We start from the raw sequence: 26,503 nt of genomic DNA on the forward strand, positions 1-26,503 counted from the left end.
CCCTTATCTTCCTGCCCAGGATTCTATTCATAGAATTAATAAGATCTTCAAGTACAGAGTTCTAGTCATATTATGGCAAGACTAAAATGGTCTCTTTTATATACTGGTTTACTGGCACCAAGAAGAACAATTCTAAATTATGATATTCCTTTAGCTTCTTGAAGACAAATATCATGACCCTTTTACATTTCTTTCCTAAGCTAAATATCTCCAGGCTCTTGAGCCTATCTTAGTGTGAGTATGGAATTGAAGCTACCTACCCCATTTTAGTTCTGAGACTTTAACTGGGTGAGATTCCAAGGAAGATGATTCCCATAGGTTAAATAAACTGGGTCACTTCATAAGGGTCATCTACTAATTATCAAGTGATCTGAGAAGGGAGTTGATAAGATGTTGGAACTAGAATGGCTTTCTATTAAAAATATCTGGTAATGGGGCGGCTAGGTGGCACAGTGGATAAAGCACCAGCCCTGGAGTCAGGAGTACCTGGGTTCAAATCTGGTCTCAGACACTTAATAATTACCTAGCTGTGTGGCCTTGGGCAAGCCACTAAACCCTATTTGCCTTGCAAAAAAAAAAAACCTAAAAAAAAACATCTGGTAAGAAGCTACCTGATGTGCTCTTCCTTCCTTCCCCAGCCTTTTATGTGGACCTGGTGAGCTTTGAAAAATCTGGAGGATTTTGAACTTCCATCTTCCTTTTGTTGTCATAGTGGCATTTCTGGATCAGCTGATGGAAGTTCCTGCATAGGTAAACAAGGGTAGTCTGTATATAAATTAGCAGAAAAACCATGTCCAAAAAGGAATTTTTTTATTACTCACTGAACAGAATGGAAGGACTTCCTCATCAGAAATTGTGAGGTATACCTTTACAGCTTATGATTTCTAAACTTTTCTATAGACTCCCAATATATTCACTTGAGAGTTTATCGTAAGACTTTTGTGGTGATGCATTGCTTACTAAATGCAGCTTAAAATTGGCTAATAAGTGTTAATTAATACTGGAGGGAGGGGCAGTTGGGTAATGAAGTAGGTAGAGCACTGGCCCTGGAATCAGGAGATTCTTTGTTCAAATCTGACCTCAGATGTTTGATAATTACCTAGCTGTGTGACCCTTGACCAAATTACTCAACCCTATTACCTTGCAAAAAAAAAATACTTGAGGGAAGCACAATGGTGGGGGCTCAAACCAAGGGCACTAGATAATCAATTCCTCTCCACCTCCATTCCTATTCTTTCAGGGGTGCTCCTAGAATCTTGAGAAGGTGGGTTAGACTTGGTCCAGGACCAGAGATTGTGAGTTTATGGGAGCTGAAATTGGAATATAAGTATCCTCAGGGCTTATGGGACACATAGTATAAAATTATCCAGTTTTCATAAACTGCATTTTTATTCAGTTACTCCTTAGTCCATGAAGTTTTATTTTATTTCCACATTTTTGCTTTTATTCCTTTACAGGATTCTTTCCATGAATACAGGAGATATTGTTTGTGTTTTGTTTTGGTTTTGTTTTTGCAAGGCAGTGGGGTTAAGTGGCTTGCCCAAGGTCACACAGCTAGGTAATTATTAAGTATCTGAGATCAGATTTGAATTCAGGTCCTCCTGACTCCAGGGCCAGTGCTGTATCTACTGCATCATCTAGCTGTTCCTATACAGGAGATATTGTTAAGGAGACCTACCCCATCTATTATGCAGGTTTTTACTTTGTTGATGCCTAAGGTCAGTTTTAATGAGGAACACTGAGGATTTACTCAATCTAGAGTCCAAGGAAGTAAATAATATTCATTTGAGGACAAACATCAGAATATTCAAAAGATAGAAGTGCAAATAAAATATAAAATATTTGAATAACTATCATTTCAAAGTCTTTGGGTTTCAATACTGTTTTAATTCTGTTTTAAATATTGATCTTGGGCAAATCAAGTAACCTCTTTTGCAGTGAGTTCCTCATTTATGAAATGATGATGAAGCTGGAAAAGATGACCTTTAACCACCCTTCAAAATGTAAATGTTGATTCTTAAGGGTTCATAAAAGTGGAGTCTATAACCAGGTTAACAGAAGGGTATAATGACAAAAATGGTTTTGCAGTTAGATTTATTTTGAGAAAAAAGAGTGGAATTCTTTTATGTACTCAGAAACTCTGAATAGTTTTTTTTTTTATTTCTCTTTCCTATCACATGTTGGGCATGTTGTAGAAGTCATCCTTCTTTAGGGTGGTCCCTTCAGATATTAATAATTTGTTCTTTTGATACCTTTCCTTCTTGTCTTCTGCTTGCTATTACTGTTTTGGAACCAAATTGAAGTACTTAATTGTTTTCCAATCCTGGTTTGTCCTTTTCTATTTCTGTACCTTTACTCATACCATACTGCGTGCCTTAAAAGCATAAAACAATCTTCTCTTCTCTGCCCACCTCAGTAGAAGACTCAATTCAAATTTTGCTTTTTTTCCTTGAAACTTTCTTTGGTTGCTTCTCCTTAAATCTGTCTTAGTCTTTTATTTGGATTTCTTTTTTATTTATCACTAAAATCAAATTAATTTGATTTTGATGTTTGAGCATTTCATTTAGTTGCTTCATGGCAAGTATTCCATACATTCATTTAAATCCCTTCTGCTTACCAAAATGTTTTAGATAGATTCTTTTTTGTTTGTTTGTTTTTGCAAGGCAATGGGATTAAGTGGTTTGCCCAAGGCCATATAGCTAGATAATTATTAAGTGTCTGAGGCTGGATTTGAATTCCTGACTCCAGGAATGGTGCTCTTATCCACTGGGCCACCTAGCCACCCTTAATAAATACTTCCTTAATGTAGTGAAGAATCATGTTTCAGTTCAAAATAAGGAAAAAGCTTCTTAGTGCAATTTCTATCTCAAGGTGTCTTCTGAAGTATTTTGGCAAATTCTGTGTAACTTTCTTAGGAATACTGTAGTACCAGTTGGAACCACTGGACCAGATGACCTATTTCCCTTTCAGTTTCTCAAGTATGAAAGGCACTCTGAAATAATTCATTCACAAATACCAGCCATCAGTATTTGCAATCCAGGACTACACACAAGTCCATAATAATGTAATTGCAAGGGATTAGAAATCAGAAGACAATTCTAATTTTGACTGTGCTACTTAACTGCCTTTGGTCTAGTCATTTTACCCTTAGATTGTTTCCTCATCCATAATAGGTGATTGAAATATATTTCCTCTAAAGAATTTGTGTTTCTGTACTTTCAAAAAAAAAACTTCCTGAAGAGTTAATTAATTTTCAACACAAAAATATGTAACCTTATCACCTTTCATAGAATATTAATTGTAAAGCAGCGTCATGTAGTAGAAAGATTGTTGGATTTGGGAAAAAAACCTGGAGTTGGTGACAGGTTTTGCTGCTTAATACTTATATGATCTTAGTCAAATAACTTTTCTGATCTATAAAATAGAAGAGTTCAACTGATCTCCAAGTTCTCTCCCAGCTATAAACCTGTAATGCTTTTTACTTATACCTTACTATGACCCTAATTGCAAACTTTAAAATTATAATCTACACAAGTCCTTGAGCTTTGGAACTGGCAAATTCACCCATCATTAATTGATACCCCTTGCAAGATGTCTGACTGTGTGAGGAGTGTAATACTAGGATGTCACTTAGGGATAGCAAGGTGGCACAGTGAATAGAGCATTGGAGTCAGGAGGACCTGAGTTCAAATATGGCCTCAGACACTTAATAAATGGGTGTAAGACTTAGCTCCATTGTCTTGCAAAAGCGCTCCCCCCCAAAAAAAGTAACTGGATATGACTTTTTTGCTGTCTCTCTTGGACCCAGAGAACAGGTGTTAGCAATTTGGTGATACCACTACGTATTTCAGGAGGATAAAGGAACTTTAAATTTTAGTTTAGCCATTCTTCATATTACATATGAGAAAAATGACCCCAGAATGATGATGTAAATTGTTCAACGTTGTATACCAAGTATGTGAATGAACCAATATTTATGTCTTCTGCATATAACCACTCAGCATATAGAAAATAGGTTCTTTTTAATAATGTTATTGTAAATTTGTCATTTCAGTGGTGAAATTTTTATCTCACTGTTGCAACTAAGGTTTATTTTTTCCAACTTATATTTTATTTTACTTTACCAAAACATTATGACAGTTTTTCAACATTCATTTACATAACTTTCTTCCACTCATTCCCCCCCCCTCAGGAACAGTCAGATGAATATTATAATCTAATGATTATTCATTTTTGATATCAGGAATTAGTATTAAGGTAGTAGAAAGAAATCCATGAGATAGGAAGGAAATAACCTAACAGAAAATTTTAAAAAGTGAGTGTAGTGTTCTTTCAGATTCTGTAGGGTTTTTTTTTGTTTGTTTTGGTTTGGTTTTGTCCTCTGAGTGGGCAGAGGATTGTCCACATTCAGTTTCCTAGGGATGTCCTAGATCTCTGAGCTGATGAGATCTGTTTCCATCAAGGTAATCATCTCACAATGTTAATGTGTATATTGTTCTTTTGACTTTACTCCTTTTGATCAGTGCCAGTTTCTATAATTCATTCCATATCTCTCTGGAGTCTGACCATTCATGATTTTTTATAGAACAATAGTATTCCATAACATGCTTATGCCATAACATGTTCAACTACTCCGCAATTGATGGGTATCCTCAATTTCCAATTCTTTGCCATTACAAAAAGAGCTGATATAAATACTTTGGAACATGTGGAACCTTTCCCATTTTTTATGATTTCTGGATATAGGTCTAGTATTTGAATTACTGGGTCAAAGAGTTTGATCAATTTTATTACTCTTTGGACATAGTTCTATATAGCTCTCCAGAATGGTTGGATCAGTTCACAATTCCATCAACAATGCATTAATGTCCCAATCCTCCTACAACCTCTCCAGTGTTGATCATTTTCTCTTTTTGTCATTTCTCATTTTTGTCATTTTCTCATATGTAATATGAAGAATTGCTAAACTAAAATTTAAAGTTCCTTTATCCTCCTGAAATAAGTAGTGGTACCACCAAATTGCTAACACCTGTTCTCTGGATCCAAGAGAGACGTCAAAAAAGTCATATCCAGTTACTTTTTTGGGGGGGGTGGCACTTTTGCAAGACAATGGAGCTATCTTACCCAATTATTAAGCCAATCTGATAGGTATAAGAGGATACCTCATAGTTACTTTATTTTGTATTTCTCCAATCAGTAATGATTTAGAACATTTTTTCATATAATTATATATAGTTTTAATTTTTCCATTTGAAAACTTCATATGCTTTGACCATTTATCAATTGGGCAATGACTTGTAACCTTATAAATTTGATGCAGTTCTCTAGAGGTTTTAGAAATGAGGCCTTTGTCACCTAGCTGCAACAATTGTTACCCAGTTTTCCGTTTTCCTTCTAATTTTTGCAGCATTGACTTTAGTAGTCCAAAATTTTTTAAATTTAATAGTTAATATTATCCATTTTGCAACTTATAATGTACTCTTAATTCTTCTTTCATCATAAATTTCTTCCCTTTCCATAGATCTGACAGAGTATTGATTGGTTTGTGGTGCGTACTTTATGCCTAAATCCATTTTGACCTTATTTTGGTATAGGGTGGGAGTTGTTGGGTCCATGCCTAATTTTTGCCATACTATTTTCCATTTTTCCCCACAATTTTTGTCAAAAGTGAGTCTTTGGCTTTGTCAAGCAGTAGATTGCTGTAGTCATTTACTGTGGTTTCTTTTGAAGCTGTCCTAATCCACTGATCCATTATTCTGTTTTCTTTTTTAAAAAATTTATTTATTTTGAATTTTACAATTTTTCCCCTAATCTCGCTTCCCTACCCCCCCCCCCACAAACACAAATACAGAAGCTAGTCTATTAGTCTTTACATTGTTTCCATGGCATTACTCTATTTCTTAACCAGTGCCAGGCAGTTTTGATGACTGCCGCTTTATATTATGGTTTTAGATGTAGTAGACTAGGGCACTTTCCTTAACATTTTTTAAAATCAGTTTCCTTGATACTCTTGAGCTTCAGATGAATTTTGTTACTATTTTTTCTATTTTGGTAAAATCATTTGGTAGTTGCAACTATGCTTTAAACAAAAATTTCCTTTTTGGAACAGATTACCAAAAAAAAACCCAAACAAACCCCAAACAGTTTGTGTACACAATTGTCCTTTCCTTGAATTTCTCTGATTTGTGTTCTTTAATTAATTATCAAATTTGAAACCAATTTGCAGTGTTAAGCTCTGCTAGTTCCTACATCCTTCTTTATGGTAAATGCTTTCTGTAAGGTCCAGGCAGGGCCTTATTTCTCTTAATCCTTCCCATCAAAACTAACTTAAAGTGGGGGGATAAGATGGCTTATCTTTAGTTCATCAAAGTCCCACACCTGTTTTCTGTGGAATAATGAACCACTGGATCTCAGGGAAAAGCATACTGTTTTATATTTTAGGCCTTTTAATTGGCCTTGGAATTTTGTTTTATGATTACCTCCACCACTTCATCCCTAAGTAGGTTTGTTTAGATACAGTCGATCCTAATTTTCAAATATTGGAGTCTTGTTTGATAAGCTTTATATTTCTTAAAAGTAGAATGCTAATTCAGCCTTCAAGTGATGACTTTTCCAAAGCCATTTTTTTTTGTACTCAATACATGCAAAACACAATTTATCTTTAGATGGAAAACCAGCACACATATTTTTTCTATACCAACTGACCCAAATTATTCTGTCATCCTAAGTCTTGGAAGTTTAGGACAGGAAATACCTCCCCCCCCCAACTTGAGGCATGAATACTATCTACAGTGCTGTCAAACTCAAATACTAATAGGGTTCACTAAGCTATATATAAGAATTCCTGTAGATTGCATATTGACTTAGAAAATCACTTTAACACTATGTTTTATTGTAATTTTATTTATGTTGTTAAATCTAAAATACATCTTAGTTTTATTTAGGCTAATTTTCCCACAGGCAGCCATATGTGTTTTCTACATTTCTTATTTGTAATATTCACAAGGGGTTGTCCATTGGCCCTCTATGATCACATCTAAACTTGAATGCCAGGCTTGAACAGCAGAAAGTACAGTACAATTGAATGTATTAAATTTGAACCCAATCAAAGCGACTCCTTTCTGATTTTGATACTTACTATATACTTCAGTTGAGACATATCACTATGCCTAAGGTAATATAAATCTCTTTTTTCCTATAAGAGGGAAGCTGGGTTTTTTTTGGGGGGGGTGCAGAAGGTAAATAGAAGTGATGTTTGGGAATGACTGTTTCTAATGTGGAAGATCCTACAGAGAAGGGAGTAAGAACTTGCAGAAAAAGCATCTAAATGTGATTCACAAAATATCACTGTAAGTGAATGTAGCGTTCAACAGATTCTGAAGGTTGTTTTGTTTTGTTTTTCTTTCTCTGGATGGCAATAGCATTGTCCTAGCTCTCTGAACTGCTGAGAACAGCTACATCCATCAGGGTTGATCATCTCACAATGTTATTAGTGGAGATGGCCCTGGATTTGGGACAATCAGGGTTAAGTAACTTGCCCAAGGTCACATGGAAATTAAGTGTCAGAGGCTGGATTTGAACTGTCCTGATTCCAAGACTAGTTCTCTATCTAGCTGCCTCATCTCTGCTTCTTAGAACATTTCTTACCTCATCTTTTATTTAGGATGTTTATGTGTATTTATGGGTTGTGTTATGTGAGTTAAGAAAAGTAGGTTAGTCAGTCAGGATTGCATTTTCTACTTCATGAGATTTTGAGCAGGGGCATCAAATCAAATAGAATTAGATACCTTCTGAATTAACATTATTTGTGTTGTATTTTAATTTATTTTGTTAAGCATTTCTTGATTACATTTGGGTCTGATTTTACAGGTAGTTTCTTAGCATGTGAGCATGTTGGGCAGATCTCAGAGTGAGATTTATGGGAGGAAAGGAGTTGCCCTCTTTTCGTTTAAAAGGAATAAGCCACTTTGATAAATAAAATCACTAGATTTTATACTTTTCAAAGGAAGGCACTCACTTTTTCTTCTCTTTGTATTTTGTATGGTGACTTATAGGTACTCAATTTTTGTTTGCTAAATTCAATTTCATTGTATAATTTCTTTCACAATACTTATAGTTGTTACTTAAATATAGTTAAATATAGTTATTACTTATAAAATATATAATTTTCTCCTGTCTCATTTTTAAAATGCTTCTAGGAATTATAAGTTGGAGTTCTGAAAATTGTTAAGAAATTTATATTGACTTATGATAAGTTACCAGAATTCTTAAAGTGGGTTCATCCAAATCAATATGGCATTCTTTATAAATAAATTTTTTTCTTTATTTTTCCAACTACATATCAAGAGTTTTCAACATTCACTTTTAGGAAGATTTTGAGTTTCACATTTTTCTTCTACCTCCCTTCCCTTCCTCTCCTTCCCTTGACAGAGAGTAATCTGATATAGATTATGCATGCATTTACTGTACTAAATATATTTACACAATATGGTGTTTTTTTATCTTGCCATCAAGGGGCAAATTATGGGAGAACATGATTTTTCTTGATGTCATTAGTTTTGAAGAATAGCAGCATCATTTCAAACAGTGCAAATACTACTGGTTTTGGAAACAGCTGACCTGACTTCAAATCTTTCCACTATCACTGTTTTTATAACATTGGTCAAGTCACAGCCTCATTTTTTTCATCTGTAAGGATCGAACTAAAGTTGCCTCTTGAGGTCCCTTCTACTTCAAAACAATATGTGTATATATATCCAAATGTGGGTATGCATGTATATATTTGTTGTATGTGTTTTCTAGCTTCTCCATAATAATCCATTATAGATGAATTATTTATTCCAGATGTTTTTTTTAGAATACAGAAGAAATACCTTAATATTTTGGGTTTGGTTCCAGATCATCACAATAAATCAAATCACATGAATTATTGGTTTTCCAGTTTTCACTATAGTAGTCTATTCAATGTACAATAAATAGTATTGTTTAAAAAAAAATACCCAATGTGCATTAGTTTAAAAAAAAGTGAAATTGATAGCTATCATCTGAACTTTTGTTGTGAGTCATGATCTGGAAAAGGGTGCTCTCTTATGTTGATGGCTGTTGACTGGTCAGGGTCATGGTTTCTGAAGGTTGGGTGACTGTGGCAATTTCTCAGAAAGACCACGATGAAATTTGTTGCTTTAGAAGTCATTGTAGGGTTAATAATTAGTCTTTTCAATATTGTATCTCAGGAATGAGAGAAGCCTGAAGAAAGGGAGAAAGACAAAGAATGGAGCAATTAGAGCACACTGAACATTTACCAATTTAAGTTTATTGTCTTATAGAGATGTGGTGTCCCTAAAGAATTACACTAGTACCATCAAAAATCCCTGCTTACAGATCACCATAACAGATACAATAACAATGAAAAAGTTTGAAATATTGCAAAGAATTACCAAAATGTGATATAGAGACAGGATGTGAGCATATGCTCTTGGAAATTTGGTGCCAGTAAACTTGCTCTGTGAAGGATTGTCACAGACTTTAAATTTGTCAGAACACAATATCTATGAAGTGCAGGACTGGTATAGCGTCCTTTGGAGTAAGGAATCTCTTGCATCAAATCTCTGTTTTGAACTAAATCCACCTTTCTCAAACTTCAATTGGTTGCCTCTTTCTAGGATCCCAAGATCTGGTGAATGAGCATAACATTTTCATGCCATTTACCATTTCAGATTGGTGTCAGTGGTCCAGGGTCTCTGCTACGCTTTTGCCCTGTGAGTGCCCCTGGGTTCTAGGGATGTTTGCTAAAACTGCTAAAGCTTGTTAATTTTACCTGGACAAATAACTTCCTTAGTACTTCTCAGCAGGGTGTCAACAACCTAGGACTCATCAATCTTTCTCAGACCCTTACTGGATTGTCTTTTAGCTGATAGGCCCTTGTGGATCCATATCATTAGTTCTTGGCTGACAAAGTGTTTCCTGATCAGAGTCACAACCTCCATCTCCCTCTAGCTTCAATTTATTACTTATTTATTATAGCTTCCTATTTCTGATTTCTTCTTTCTTCCCTTTCTCCTTATTTTCCCTTCCACTTATCAACTTTATGATGTGCAGACCAAGATTCCTCTCCACTTCTTCACATTGCTTTTTCATCTTCCTGTTCACATAAAAGCCTTTTTTATTTTTCAAGAAGCCCTTCATGTTCTGTACTTACTTTGATAATGGAGAGACAGTTGGTTTTAAGGGCAAGAGAAGTATCCTATTGTCTCCTTCTCAATTTTAACTTTTATTTTTATTTAAGGCAATGGGGGTCCCACAACTAGTGTCTGAGGTCCTATTTGAACTCAGGTCCTCCTTTCTCCAGGGTTGGTGCTCCATCCACTGCACCACCTAGCTGCCCCAGTATTGTTTCTTTATGTCTCTGCTGAGGTTTCTCTGATTTCTTCACTGGCTGGAAGCTTGCCACACCTCCAGGGGAAACAAGGGCACTCTTTTCAAATAATAGTTTGTTGCAGATCATTTGGGTTTTATGGTAATTCTATAGTAATAGAAACCAGTAATTCTTTACACTCAACAATCTAGCATCCACACTTCGGTCACCTGCTGACTATTGTGTCTTATTCCATGAAAGGGATCTCTTAATTCTGGTGCTGGACTTTGGGGTTGTGTTTCAACCAGTCATAGCCTTATTGTCATAACCTAGAATTTTTCTACCCCTTTGTGCTGTAGAAGCTCACTTAGTTTTCGTTTTCTAGAAACATTAATAGTTTCTTTGTTTCTTTCCTAAGTCATAGCTAGGTCAAGGACCATCAAATAAATAAAAAAAATTACAAAAAAGATTTGTTGTCACAAGATGTCTGAAGACTTCTTCAAGTGCATGTAGTCAGCAATTTTAGATACTTCTAAAGCTCTTCAAATAATAATGATCCAGGTTTTCCTAGGGGCAGAAGTATGTGTTCTTCCATGGACTATTTTTTGGTCTCTGAGAGTGAATGAGAAATTTTTTTGTACTTTAGGTAAAGGATGATCCATTTTAGAGAAGATATTTACGCTTAAGTAACCGATGTTTATATAACTGAAAGGAGATAATTTTAGTGTACATGTTTAAAATAGTCCATGCACACAGGATAATATAATTAAATGTCAGACATTGTTCTTCAGAATATTCATTAAGATAACCAACTCTTGATATCATTAATAATAGTATTAATAAATTATAGTTTGTATAATGCCTTATACTTTTCAAAATGCTCTCATAGACATTAACTTGATTAACACTCTAATTGCAAGGAGCAGCCATGTAGATAATGATGCTTTTCCTAGCTACCACAATAGCATATAAGTTAGAGAAATGTAGGTGCAACTAGCAAAAGAATCAGGGAGTAAAAATTGATCTCAAAGTAGGGAAAAATGTAAGGATATTTAATGCTGTTATTTTCTTCAATCTCCATTTGGTTCTTAGGCTCTCATGATTTGAACTCTTTATTCAGCTTAGCCCCTCCTTTCTCCTACCCCTTGACATCTTGACTTGACAAACCTTAACCTTGGGTCACTACCACACTTGTTTTTCTGAGATCCTAGTTCTACACCAACAGATATTGATAGGACAAATAATGAAACTGGGCTGATTGAACTCCCTACACATTGATGCTTTCTAATCTCATGTTGACCCTCACTGCTACCATTCAATCCTTTAATTCATCTCCCTGGCAAGGTCCCCATAGCAGTTGTCTCAGATCTTCACTCCCATTCTCCCCACCCCTCCTTTCCCTTGAACAAATAACCTATACTTCTCTATTACTGAGATCACGAATACTTTTTGTGTACTTGTGATTCATTTATTCTACAGGCCCCACTATGTATCGGGAGACAGCTATTGATATGATGTTGCAAAAAGTTTTTGATGTTTATCATATGTCCTCTCCATATGCTCTAACTCTTTCTTAACTACTTATCTACTCTTCTCTTTCTACCTCATTTAGAATCTCATGCCACCAGTTAGCTCTAGTCTTGATAACATTTTCATTCTTTCCTCTTTATTCTCTGCCAATGACACTCATTTTCCCACGTGGAGCAAATGTTTGCATCCTTGAAATACAATGCATTTTCTTTCTTTCCTTACACTTTCACATTTTCTAGAAGAGGAGACAATATGCATCATTTCTATTTCTTTACCATTCTTTCACTCATTTGTTATGCAGTGTTGGTTTCCATTTCTTTATACATACTTCTTTCTTGAAATTTAATGGTGTCTTTTCTCAACACTAAATTGAAGGACTTTTTTGCAGTCCTAATCGGTTTTTCTTCTTTGCAACATTCTGTACAGTAGATTCCCCTGACTTCCTGAAAACATTATCCTGATTCTTAACTCTTTGCCTTGTCCTTTTCTGTCTTCTTTGCTTCATTTTGACCACAGTGGGCAATGTCTTTCTCAACTTACTGGGGGAAGAAGATTTCTATTAAACTATGGTTGAGCTTGACAATCCTTGGTTCAAAGGTCATACTGCATTAGCTATTGTTGACTTTTCGGAGTCTACTATTGCCAATATGACAAGGGTGAATGCAACTTCATCCATCTTTGATGGAAACTCCTGGGATCTTTGTAAGCAATTGCATGGTCATGGTATGAAAAGAAAGGGGTTATTACTCATAAGATCTGGAGATCATCAATAAAGGAATTTAAGAAAAGACAAGACAGTCATCGTAATCTAGAGATGACAATTGGTATGGATGCTTCTGAGACTCATTGCCATAATTCTAATAATGCTTTTCCCCAGGCACCTTCTATCCCTTACTAGGACATGTACTGCTGCCAATTTCCCCATTTCTTCTTTCTTTCACTTTTAGCCTTTGGGTACCCAGGTATCTTTTTGTCTCCATTTCCTTTGAAGGTACATGGCAGGAGTTCTTACTTCCTTTCTCCTTCCTATCACAGTAAAATTTGTTAAATGTGAATATTCTTCAATGTTCTTATATGATTACTTTGCTTTTCATTCTATGTATTCTTTTCTTTAATGATCTTCTTAAGGCATTGATTATATAATTTGATTATTACAGATGATTACCAAGCATATAGCTCTGACTGTTTTGAACTCCAGTCTTGTAATTATAATATCTGTATCTTTGTGACTCCTAAGTCACAAAAGTCTTAAGACCACACTATCTTTCCCATAAACTTTTTTGCTTCAGATTTTTAAAAAATTTTCTTTCAACAGTATCATCTGACTCCTACTTAACTAGTTTTAAATCCTGTCAGTCACACTCAATTCTCATGTTTTTGTTTTACCCTCTTTCTTTATACCACCTTCCTCCTTGTAATCAGTCACTGCATCCTATATTGATTTTTCATTTTTAATGTTTCTTACAGCTGTCAATATTTTTCAAATTTCATTGCCACTATTATAATTTTAGAAACCACCTTAAATATAGAATCCAGATTGATATCTCCAGAATTCTGCTTATTGCACTCTTCCTCACAAATTTTCATTGGCTTTCCATTTTGAAGTTGGAGCTCAATCCACTCAGTTTTTCTTAATTTGGCCCCTTTCTCATATCTTTGCTTTCATCATTTTCCCTGCTTTGAATGCGCTTCCTATCTTGTGGTGAACCATTACCTTTCAAGGCTCAGCTCCAGACTCATTTCTTACTTAACTCAGAGACCCTTTTTTCCTTTGAACTTCTAAAACATTTACTTTTTATATCACTTATTTAGTATTTAATGCCTCTCTATTTCTCTATTGAATATGTATATGCACATATACATATATATGTGTATATATGTATTCTGCTTTGTTTTCTTTGCATATATTCTTCTCTCTCAATACATTATATGAACTCCCTGAGGAAAAGAAATATGTTCCATTACTTTTTTTTTTAAACTTTTAGTTATTTTAGGCAATGGGGTTAGGTGACTTGCTCATGGTCACACAGCCAAGCAATTATTAAATATTTGAGGTCAAATTTGAACTCTGGTGCTCTATCAGCTGCGCCACCTAGCTGCCCCCTCTCCCTGTTCAATTATTTCTTATAATCACTATTCCCTATGTCACATGTAGTAAGTACTCAGTAAATGTCATTTCTTCTTTTGTATGATTAACAAATATTGCATAGGGAAGATTTTTACTAATAAAAATTTCCTTTAGTTTCAATGGAGAGTAAGGAGTGATTGAAATTAGGGCAACCAGGTGGTGCAGTTGATAGAGCACTGGTGGTGGAGTCAGGAGGACCTGAATTTTCAATCTGGCCTTAGACACTAGCCCTGGGACCTCGGGCAAGTCACTTAACCCCATTGCCTTGCCAAAAAAAAAAAAGAGCAAGATTAATATCAAGTATTAATTATATAAGAAAAGGCTTCCTAAAAACTTCCATAGGGTTTTTAAAGGCTTAATAAGGTTTTTAACTTCTTTTGCCCTTGACTTTTCTGTAATTACCATATTGTCTTAGAACAATAGAGTGGCAGAAAAAGGAAATAAGTTTTAAATAAAACTCCTAGCATCTCCCATAAGAAAAGAGACCTTTTGGGAAGGCATGATAGGAACATCTATGTAAAAGAAGAATGGGCTCTTAAAATGAGATGGTCATCCATAGTGATCATTTGAACACTGGTTCATGAGAATTGACTTAAAAAAAACATAAACTTTAGAGTTTTTTTTCAATTGCACTGAGTATATAAAATTAAAACATTATAGTAACTTTAAGAAAATATTGTATGACAAAATGGATCATGTTACTCCTTAGAATCTTTTAAAATTAAAAGAAGAAATTAGTTATGGTAACTTCAGGACTGGGATTTTGTTGTTGCTTCTTTTTTTAAAATCAAACAATAAATTATTTGAACTAGCAGATCCTGCTAAGACCAAAATCGAGGAGAAAAATAACCAATGGCTTCATTTTCCCCCCCTTTTCTCCTTAGGGGATTTGAAGTATTGCCTATTGATCCTTAATCAGCCTTTGGACAGAAGTCATTTTCATCATCTGTGGAGCAAAGGTAATCACAATTGGGTTTGTCACTGGATGGTTGTCTTTTTTCCCATGGTTATTAAGGTTCAATTCAAATGATGAGAGAATAGTGGAATCTCAGTATAAAAGTAAAAAGTAGATTTGAAGTGCATTTGAAGAATCTAATAAAAAAAATGAAATGAAATAATTCTGCTTAATGGGCTACTTTTTCTCTAAGGTATATTGATAAAGGATTAAAGAAAAAATATGAATGAATTTTCTATTTTCATTCCTATATAAACAACATAAACCATGTTGTTTACATAGGAGAACTAATTCCAATTCCGTGAGAGACTGTCAGATGATTTATAGGGTCCCAAAGAAAGTTTGGGATCCTTTTAAAAAAAAGCAAATTAAAACAAAAAATCTTTTCAAAATGGAATCCAATGGTCTGTATGCTTTTAAATGATTTACATATGAAATACATATTCTTTAATCATCTTGGCCCTTCTCCTATAATATTGTCCAGAAACATTTATAACTTGTGTTGCCATTAAACATAAACATACATGTACAAAGTAATATTTTAGAAATATCAGGTATTGAGCATTCAATCCATCTCGAAGAGTCTTGTTGTTTTTCTTTGTTTGATTTTTGGTTGAGATATAAGGGTACATTTCCCTTCTTTCTTTCACATGCGACAAAGCTAATCTTGTACAATAATACTCTTTTTCTGAGTGATATTGTATTTATCTTTCTAACTACATGCAGTGGTAGTTTTCAACAATCATGTTTTTTGGAAAAATTTTAAGTTTCACATTTTTCTCCCTCCCTCCATTTCCTCTCACCTTCTCTAGGCTATGCATGTATAAGCATGCTAAACATAGATTTACATTAATCATGTTGGGAAAAGGGAATCAAATCAAAATAGGGAAAAAGCATGATAAGAAAACTTTAAAAAAAAATTATAGAACTTCTGGCCAAGATGACAGAGAGAAGACAGGCACTATGATAGGTGTTCTCCCTTTCCCATCAGAAATAACATTAGAGAATCATCTTAACAAAAATTTGATCAACAAAACCAAGAAAGAGAAGCAAGGAGAAGAACACCTACCAAGAAGGTCTGTCTCAGGGTGAACCAGGAGACAAAAGTAGAGGATCAGTGAGGGGATGGCAGCTGGGAGAAGCCAGAGAGTCAGCCTCAGCCATAGAGACTTTGGTGAGTGGTGGGTTCAAGATTCAACTTTAGCTGTGGAGTCTTTGGCCAGGGCAAGAGGAGCTATGGGAGGGTGAGTTCCAGGACAGAGTCTCACAGCAGGCCTGGAGAACAACGAGCTAGGCCAGGGACTTGAGCTCCATACTTTCACCAGAGCCCTTTGCCCAGAACTAACAATAACCCCTGTCGTTCCCCCCCCCCCCCCCCCATGGCAACAGAGTTCACTCAACAGAAAGAGATTAACTCCCCCCCCCCCCCCCAGGGCCCAGCCCAGTGTTCAAGGTCAACTCAGACCCTGCTGCTGAGGACCTCCCTCCAGACAAAGCAACCAGCACCCCTTACAGACTGGCCCTTGGAATTACTAAGCAAGTGAACAAGGACTCTAGGATCTTCAAAGGCAAACCTTTGAGTGCCAGGTTCCCCCCCACCCCCAACAGAGGATGAAAAAAGGCCAGAGAAAAGGGAGGCCTGATGGAGAAAGACTTCCTTGAGGAAATCAGGAGAGTTTAAAAATCAATTGGAGGGGGTGGCTAGGTGCAGCATCTGATAGAGCACCTGCCCTGGAGTCAGGAGTACCTGAGTTCAAATCTGGCCTCAGACACAATAATTACCTAGCTGTGTGGCCTTGGGCAAGCCACTTAACTCCATTGTCTTGCAAAAACCTAAAAAAAAAAATCAATTGGAAAAATTAGGAAAAGAAACTCAAGAGAAAATTAATACAATGCAAGAGAAAATTGTCATGTAACAAGAAAACAAATCCTTGGAAAATACAATTGGAAAATACAAAATGAAGCTCTTCAGATCTTCAATTGGGCAAATGCAAAAAGAAAATGATTTTCTCAAAACTACATTTGGGCAGATAGAAAAGTCCTTCAAAAATAGAATGGATCAACTGGAAAAGGAATTGCAAAAGATAAATGAAGAAAAATCTTCTATAAAAAATAGAATGGAATCTGTGGAAATTAATGACCTCATGAGACAACAAGACTGTGTTAAAACCAAAAGATCAAAAAATAGAAAAAAAATGTAAAATATCTCATCATCAAAACCACTGACCTTGAGAACAGCTCAAGATGGGAGAATCTGAGAATTAATTGGCCTTCCTGAAAACATTGAAGAGGAAAAAAAAAAAGCCTGGACTTAATATTACAGGATTTAGTGATGTAAAATTGCCCTGACATCATGGAACCAGAGGGCAAAATAGTTATTGAAAGACTACATTGACAACCCCTGGAAAGAGATCCTAAAATGAAAACACCAAGAAATATTTCGGCCAAATTGCAGGAATATCAGATAAAAGAAAAAATCCTACAAGCAGCCAGAAAGAAAAAAATTAAATACCAAGGAGCCACAGTAAGAATTAAGCAGGACCTGGCCTCATCAACATTAAGGGATTGAAGGACCTGGAATGAGATATTCTGAAGAGCAAGAGAACTTGGAATGCAGCCGAGAATCCACTATCCAGCAAAGCTGAACCTTCCGAAGAAGATGGACTTTTAATGAAATGGGAGACTTCTAAGATTTCATGATGAAAAGACCAGAGCTAAATAGGAAATTTGGACATCCAACAGGAGGCTCAAGAGACACATGAAAAGGTTAAAAAAAAAAAGCAAAACTGCTATACAATAAGATGAAACTGCCTATCTACCCACTTAGGAGAAAGAGTCTCACAACTCTTGAGAATTGAAACTCTATTAGAGAGAATATGCACAGGCAGAAGTGATGGACACTCATAACTTCTCTATGATTCAGATAGAATGATTTAAAAACAATACCTCCAGGGCTGGTAGGTGTGGATAAAGCACTGGCTCTGGATTCAGGGATTCAGGAGTACCTGGTTTCAAGTCTGGTCTCAGACACTTAATAATTACCTAGCTGTGTGGCCTTGGTCAAGCCACTGTTGCCTTGCAAAAACCTAAAAAACAAAAAACAAAAAAGCAAACAAAAAAATACCTCCTTAAAAAGGGGAACAGTAAGGAGATGGGAGGTTGGAGGGAGCCTGAATGGGCTAAATCTCATTATATCAAGAGGTACAAAAGACCTATTGTAATTGAGAGGAAGAAGGGAGGGGGTGAGAACCATCTGAATCTTCATCTCTTCAGACTTGGCTTAAAGTTAATTTAGAAACACTTTTATCAAGTTACAAAACTCATCTTACCTTTCAAGCATTAAAAGGGGAAAAGGGGAGGTGGGGATGGGGAGGGGGACAAAAAGGGGAACTAACAGAAGGAACGGAAGAAAGGGAAAAGGGAAGGGGGTTAATATAAGAGGGTAAACACACTGAAGGTGGTGATATTAAGAAACAAAACACTGGGAAATATAGATAAAGGGGGATAAAGGGGAAAATACAAATGGAAGAAAGATAGCATGGAGGGCAGTAAAGAGTTAGTAATTATTACTTTGAATGTTAATGGGATGAACTCTCCCTTAATAAGTGGATAGCAGAGTGGATTAAAAAACCAGAATCTACAATATGCTGCTTAACAAGAAACTCATTCCAAGCAGAGAGATACATATAGAGTAAAGGTAAAAGGTTAGAGTGAAACTTGTTTTGCTTTAGCTGAAGTGGAAAAAACAGGGATAGAAATCCTTATCTCAGACAAAACAATTGCAAAAATAGATAGCATTAAAAGAGATAAGGAAGGAAACTATATCCTCCTAAAAGGTACCATAGACAATAAAGTCATTTCAATTCTAAATATGTATGTACCCAATGGGACAGCATCCAAATTCTTGGAGAAGTCGAATGAGTTATTGGAAGACATAGACAGCAAAACTACTAGTAGGAGCCCTCAACCTCCTGTTCTCAAATTTATATAAATTTAATCATAAAATAAACAAGAAGGAAGTTAAGGAGGTATATTCATTATTAGAAAATCTAGATATGACAGACCTATGGAGGAAATTGAATGGAGATAGAAAGGAATATACTTTTTTTTTACACTACATGGCACTTACACAAAAATTGACCATGTACTAGGGCACAAAAACCTAATGATCAATTGCAGAAAGGCAGAAATGGTGAATACATCTTACTCAGATCATACTGCAGTAAAAATCATATGCAAGGGCAGCTAGGTGGTGTAGTTGATAGAACACTGGTCCTGGAGTCAGGAGTACCTTGGTTCAAATCTGGTCTCAGACACTTAATAATTACCTAGTTGTGTGGCCTTGGGCAAGCCACTTAACTCCCTTTGCCTTGCAAAAACCAACCAACCAACCAACCAAACAAACAAACAAATAAATAAATAAATCATATGCAATACTGGACCAAGGAGATATAGACCCAGAACTAAATAGCCTCATTTTAAAGAATGAGTGAATCAAGCAAAAAATTATAGAAAGGATTAATTATTTCATCCTAGATAATGACAATAATGATACAACATACCAAAACCTATGGGATACACTCAAGGCATCTCTCAGGGGATATATTATATCTTTAAATGCATGAATAAATTAGAGAAAGAAGAAATCAATGAACTAAATAAGAAACTAAAAAAAATTAGAGAGAGAACAAATTAAAACCCCCCAATTAAATACCAAATTAGAAATTCTAAAAATTTCCAACTTTTTTTTTATTTAAGGCAATGGGTTAAGTGACTTGCCCAAGGTCACACAGCTAGGTAATTATTAAGTGTCTGAGGCTGGGATTTGAACTTGGGTCCTCCTGATTCCAGGGCCAGTGCTCTATCCACTGTGCCACCTAGCTGCCCCATAAATTCTAAAAATTAAAGGAGAAATTAGTAAAATCAAAAGCAAGAAAACTATTCAACTAATAAATAAAACCAAGAACTGGTTTATGGAAAAACCAATAAAATTGATAAACCTCTTGTGAATTTGATTAAAAAAAGAAAGAAGAAAACCAAATTGCTAGTATCATAAAAGAAAAAGGTGAACTCACCACCAATGGGGAAGAAATTAAAGTAATATTATAGAATTATTTTTGCTCAATTCTGTGCCAATAAATTTGAAAGTCTAAATGAAATGAAAGAATATTACAAAAATTTAAGCTGCGCAGATTAAATAAAGAGGAAATTAAAAACCTAAATAGTACTATCTCAGAAAAAGAAATTTAGCAAGTCATTATTGAACTCCCTAAGAAAAAATCTCCAGGGCCAGAAGCATTCACAAGTGAATTCTGTCAAATATTTAAGGAACAAATGGTTCCAATTCTTTTTTTTTTTAGGTTCTTTTGCAAGGCAAATGAGGTTAAGTGGCTTGCCCAAGGCCACACAACTTCTGAGACTGGATTTGAACCCACAATTAGTTCCAATTCTTTATAAACTCTTTGGAAAAATAGGTGAAGATGGAACTCTGCCTAACTCTTTCTCTGACTCCAATATGGTGCTGATGCCTAAACCAGGAAGAGTTAAACAGAGAAAGAAAATTATAGTCCTATCTCCCTGATGAATATAGATTCAAAAACTGAAATAAAATCTAAGCAAAGCCATTCCAACAAGTTATCACTAGGTTAATACATTATGATCAAGTAGGATTTATTCCAGGTATGCAGGGTTGGTTCAATATTAGGAAAACAGTTAACATGATTAATTATGTCAATAACATACCTATCAGAAATCATATGATCATATCAACAGATGCTGAAAAAGCTTTTGATAAAATACAGCACCCGTTCCTACTAAAAACACTAGAGACTATAGGAATAAATGATTTGTTCCTTAGAATAATAATGAGCAGGGGAAGCTAGGTGGCACAGTGGATAAAGCAACTGACCCTGGAGTTAGGAGTACCTGGGTTCAGATCCGGTCTCAGACACTTAATAATTACCTAGTTGTGTGGCCTTGAGCAAGCCACTTAACCCCATTTGCCTTGCAAAAAAAAAGAATAATAATAATAATCAGTATCTATCTGAGACCATCAACAAGCATTATATGCAAGGGGGATAGACTTTAGGTATTCCCAATAAAATCAGGGGTGAAACAAGGATGCATATTATCACCACTACTATTCAATATCATATTAGAAATGTTAGCCTCAGCAATAAGAGAAGAAAAAAGAAATTGAAGGAATTAGAATAGGGAAGGAGGAGAAAAAACTCTTACTCTTTGCAGATGGTATGCCTAGAGAATTCCAAAAAGTCATCTAAAAAACTACTGGAAATTATTAGCAACTTTAGCAAAGTAGCAGAATATAAAATAAACCCTCATAAATCCTCAACATTTCTATATATGACTAGCAATATACAGCAGAAAGATCTCAGAAGACAAATCCCATTCAAAGTAACCAGATAAAATAAAATACCTGGGAGTCTACCTGCCAAGTCAGACTCAAAAACTTTTTGAAAACAATTACAAAACTCTTCTCACACAAATAAAATCAGATTTAAATACCTGGGCAAACATCAACTGTTCATGGATAGTTTGAACTAATATATTATATTATATTTGATAATATTAATTAATTTTAATAAATTTAAATAAAAATAACAATTCTACCAAAATTAAACTACCTGTTTAGCGCCTTACCAATCAAAATTCCAAAAAAATTACTTTAATGAGTTAGAAAAAGTTGTAAGTAAATTTATATGGATAAATAAAAATATCAAGAATTTCCAGGGATTCAATGAAAGAAAAGTGCAAAAGAAGGCAGCTTAGCCTTACCAGATCTAAAATTATATTATAAAGCTTCAGTCCTCAAAACTGTCTGTTATTGGCTAAGAAATAGAGTCAAGGATTAGTGGAATAGACTTAGATACAATAGCAGGAAATGACTATAGTAATCTGCTGTTTGATAAACCCAAAGAGTCCAGTTATTGGGATAAAAACTCTCTCTTCCATAAAAACTGTTGGGAAAATTGTAAGTTAGGCTGGAAGAGACCAACACCTCACCCCCTATACCAAGATAAAATCAAAATGTATATAGGATTTAGGCATACAAAGCAATATTATATGCAAACTAGAAGATCATGGTGTAGTTTTCCTGTCAGATCTATGGAAAGGGAACAATTTTTGACCAAGGAAGAGATGGAGATCATTATTAAAAATAAACTAGGGGTAGCTTGGTGGCACAGTGGATAGAGCACCAGCCCTGGAGTCAGGAGTACTTGAGTTCAACCAGATGATTTTTTTTTTTGCAAGGTGATGGGGTTAAGTGGCTTGCCCCCAGGCCACACAGCTAAGCAATTATTAAGTATCTGAGGCTGGATTTGAACTCAGGTACTCCTGACTCCAGGGCCAGTGCTCTATCTACTGTGTCACATAGCTGCCCCCAAGGAGTACCTGAGTTCAAATTCGTCCTCAGACACTTAATAATTACCTACCTGTGTGGCCTGGGGCAAGCCGCTTAACCCCATTAGCCTTGCAAAAAAAAAAAAAACTTAAAAAAGCTAGATAATTTTGATTAAGTTAAATTAAAAAGCTTTTGCACAGACAAAACCACTGTAAACCTCAAAAGAAATGTAGTAAATAGGGAAACAATTTTTCCAACTAGTATTTCTAATCAAGTACTCATTTCTAAAATATACAGAGAACTGAGTCAAATTTTCAAAAAAAAAAAAGAAGCCAAAGGTCAAAGGATATGCAAAGGCAATTTACAGCTGAGGAAATTAAGGCAATCCATAGTTCATGAAAAATTGCTCCAAATCATTACTTATTTGAGAAATGCAAATTAAAGCATCTCTTAGATACCACCTCACACCTCTCAGACTGGTCAATATGACCAGAAAGGACAATAATCAATGTTGGAAGGGATGCGGGAAATCTGGGACACTAATACATTGTTGCTGGAGCTTTGAACTCATCCAGTCTTTTTGGAGAGCAATTTGGGATTATGCCCAAAGGGCAACAAAAATGTACATACCCCTTTGATCCAGCAATACCACTACTGGGTCTATACCCTGAAGAGATTATGAAAAGGGGTAAAAACATCAATTGTACAAAATTATTTATAGCATCTCTGTTTGTGTTGGTAAAAAATTGGAAATTAAGTGAATGTCCTCCTTTAGTTGGGGAATGGCTTAACAAACTGTGGTATATATATATATATGTATGTATGTCAGGGAACACTATTGTTCTATTAAAAACCAGGAGGGATGGGAATTCAGGGAAGCCTGGAGGGATTTGCATGAACTGATGCTGAGTGAGATGAACAGAACCAGAAAAACATTGTACACCCTAACAGCAACATGGGGGTGATGATCAACCTTGATGGACTTGCTCATTCCTTCAGTTCAATAACTAGGGACAATTTTGTGCTATCTGCCATGGAGAATACCATCTGCATCCAGAGAAAGAGGTATGGACTTTGAACAAAGACCAAAAACTTAATTTTCTTACTTAAGGATATGATTTCTCTGTCATCACCTTCAACTGAGATCAATCTGTAACATGGAACCAATGTAAAGACAAATGTAATACCTTCTGGGGGGGGGGAAGAAGGGGGGGTATTGTAAACCTCAAAATAAATAAAATCTTTCTTCAAAATGAAGAAGAAAATTGTAAGCTTTGGTCAGCATCACTTCATGCTTTTCTTTCCAGGCTTTTCTGAAGTTCTGCCCCTCATTTCTTTTTGTTTTTTTTAATTTTTCCCTTATATTTTTTTATATTATATGTAAAGATAGTTTTCCAACATTCATTTTTTTGTAAAATTTCTTGAGTTCTACATTTTCTCCCTTCCTTTCTTACTTCCCCTCTCCCCATGACAGCAAGTAATTTCTGTATGTACAATCATGATGCACTTATTTCCATATCAGTGACATTGTCACACTATTTATTATCTGGTATCCCCAGCAATTTTGGTCAAATACTGAGTTCTTATCCCAGAAGCAGAAGTCTTTGGGTTTATCAAACAGTAGATTACTATAGTCATAATCTGCAGTTTCTTTTGTACTTAATTAGTTCCACTGATCCATCACCCTTTATCTTAGCCAGTAACAAATAGTCTGATGTTTGCTACTTTATAATATAGTTTTAGTTCTGGTACAGCTAGGTTCCTTTCCTTTGGATTTTTTTTTCCAGTTTTATTTGCATTTTACCATTTTCCCTCCAATGTCACTTCCCTCCCCCTACCCCCCACAGAAGGCAATCTGATACTCTTTACATTGTTTTCATGCTATACTTTGATCAAAATTGAATGTGTTGAGAGAGAAATCATATCCTTAAAAAAATAAAATATAAGAGATAGTAAAATTATGTAATAAGAAAAAAGTTTTTTACATAAAAAGTAATAATCTTTTGTCTTTGTTTAAGCTCCACAATTCTTTCTTTGGATACAGATGGTATTCTCCATCAGATACCCTAAACTTGTCCCTGATTGTTGCTCTGATGGTATTTCTTATAGAACAGTAATGTTCCATCACAATCATATACCACAATTTGTTCAGTCATTCCCCAATTGATGAACATCCCCTCCATTTCCAGTTCTTTGCCACTAAGAAAAGAGCTTCTATCAACATTTTTGTACATGTGCTTTCTAACCCTTTTTTGGTGATCTCTATGGGATACAGACCCAGTAATGGTGTTGCTGGATCAAAGGGTACGTACAACTTTATTGTCCTTTGGATGTAATTCCAGATTGCTATTCAGAAAGCTTGGATCGGTTTACAACTGCACAAACAATGCATTAGAGTGTCCCAATTTTTCCTCACACCCTCTAACATGGAACATTTTTTTCAGTAGTCCTAATGACCAATCTCATAGATTTAGGGCTTTTTTCATTTCATATGAGTATTAATAACTAATTTCTTCCGAGAATTGCCTTTTCATATCAATTGACCATTTATCTTTTGGGTATTCAATAAAATTCTGGACTAAACTAAAACAATGATATGAAATGTATGAAGATCCACTGTGTATACTTATTACCAAATGTAGCAAAAGCAAAAAACTCCAAATCTGGTATTGCAAATTCTGAATATGAACATTTATTTCTATCATGCTATCAAATCCTTCTCTGATGGTTCTTGTAGCATCAAGTCTACTCTGGATTCTTGAAAGCTTAATACAGAAGAACATATTCTTTGGAAGATTTCATTAATATTGAAAGGCTTGAGTACAGGACCATTATCAGACTGTATTCATTGATAAAGGAACAAAATATTGCTCTCATCTGAGAGTTTAGTGTAGTTTTATTTAACCTCTCTATAGGAATGCACACAGATAAACTTAAACTGGCATGTCTTGACAACTGAAATCTCAGATCTAATTTAAACCCCTCCTTTTGGTGATGGAGACAAGCTAAATTGATGATGAATTAATAGCTTGTATTTACATCACTTTATATTCATTTTATCCTCTCAATCACACTGTGAAGTAAGTACTATTATTATTATTATTATTATTAAATTTTATAGAAAAGAAAATCGAATCTAAGGGACTTTCCCAGGGTCTCTCACCGTGTATTCTTTCCTACTGAGAAAGTATAAATTAAGAAGTCTTTTGTCATATCCAGAAAGCTAAAAGGTTTAGTTTTTGATGCTGATGCTGATAATCATAATAATTACTTATTAATTTCTTTTAAAGTTAAGGATAAATGAAAATAGACACTTAATAAGGGCCTATTTTAATTTCATATGTATTACCTTAATGGATCTTCACAACAGCTCTTCAAGGTAGGCATTATCCATGTTATAGTTGAGGACCTAGAGATAAACAGGGGTGAAGAGGTTTCTTAAGAATCAGGCCATATTTGAATTCAGGTCTTCCTGATGCCAGTACCAGTGCTTTATCTACTTCACCACTTAGCTGCCTGTATCCTCTCTCTCTGGTTGTTCTATAAATAAGGATGTAGTGTATTTTGTTTCACTGCTATTTTACTGTTGAGTAAATTAGGTTCCAGAATATTTAGTAATTTACTCAAAGTCACAAAAGTAAATTGTGTGCGATGTCTCTAGTTCCATGTCCTTTCTCTACCACTGAATAAAAGATTAGGATGGTGTATCTTTTTTTATTGCTCAGTTAGTAAAATAGTGAAATATGACATGAGGAAAAAATGTCAACCTTCTCCTTTTCTTTGGATTGTGACTATTATGTCCAATTTCTAGTAGCTACTCTATAGGACAGAGAGTCTTTCAAACTTAGTTATGACTTTTTCTATGGCTTGGAGATAGTTTTGCTCAGTTGATATTGACCTTGAAAAAACTTTCCTTCCAGATTTCCCTTGCCATCTCAAGAATGCATTCTTGTATTTTCTCTTTTATTTCTCCCTCTGGTAATGTGTTATCTGACAAAGAATATCACTGGAATTTATTAGTGAATAAAGCTCAGGGGATCAGATGAAGCAAGTGTTTTGCAAACTTGTAGTTTCTACTAAACTGGTGCTACTACTAGCACTATTGGTGGTACTACTACCACCACCATTACTCGTATTAGTTTTATTTTTACTAGTACTTCTTATACCACTATA

The 26,503-nt window shown here is 35.1% G+C and overlaps 1 protein-coding gene across 1 annotated transcript in view; it reads left to right on the forward strand.

Moving 5' to 3' along the window:
* The window catches only part of LOC141492802 (thiamine pyrophosphokinase 1-like), a 485,555-nt gene that overhangs the window by 107,992 nt on the left and 351,060 nt on the right, over window positions 1–26,503 (forward strand). The window contains exon 3 of the mRNA XM_074193473.1: window positions 14,897–14,971. Within this exon, the coding sequence (XP_074049574.1) occupies window positions 14,897–14,971 (75 nt within the window). The remainder of the gene's footprint in view (window positions 1–14,896; window positions 14,972–26,503) is intronic.

Source organism: Macrotis lagotis, chromosome 7 (genome assembly GCF_037893015.1).
Source record: "Macrotis lagotis isolate mMagLag1 chromosome 7, bilby.v1.9.chrom.fasta, whole genome shotgun sequence".
Lineage (NCBI taxonomy): Eukaryota > Metazoa > Chordata > Mammalia > Peramelemorphia > Peramelidae > Macrotis > Macrotis lagotis.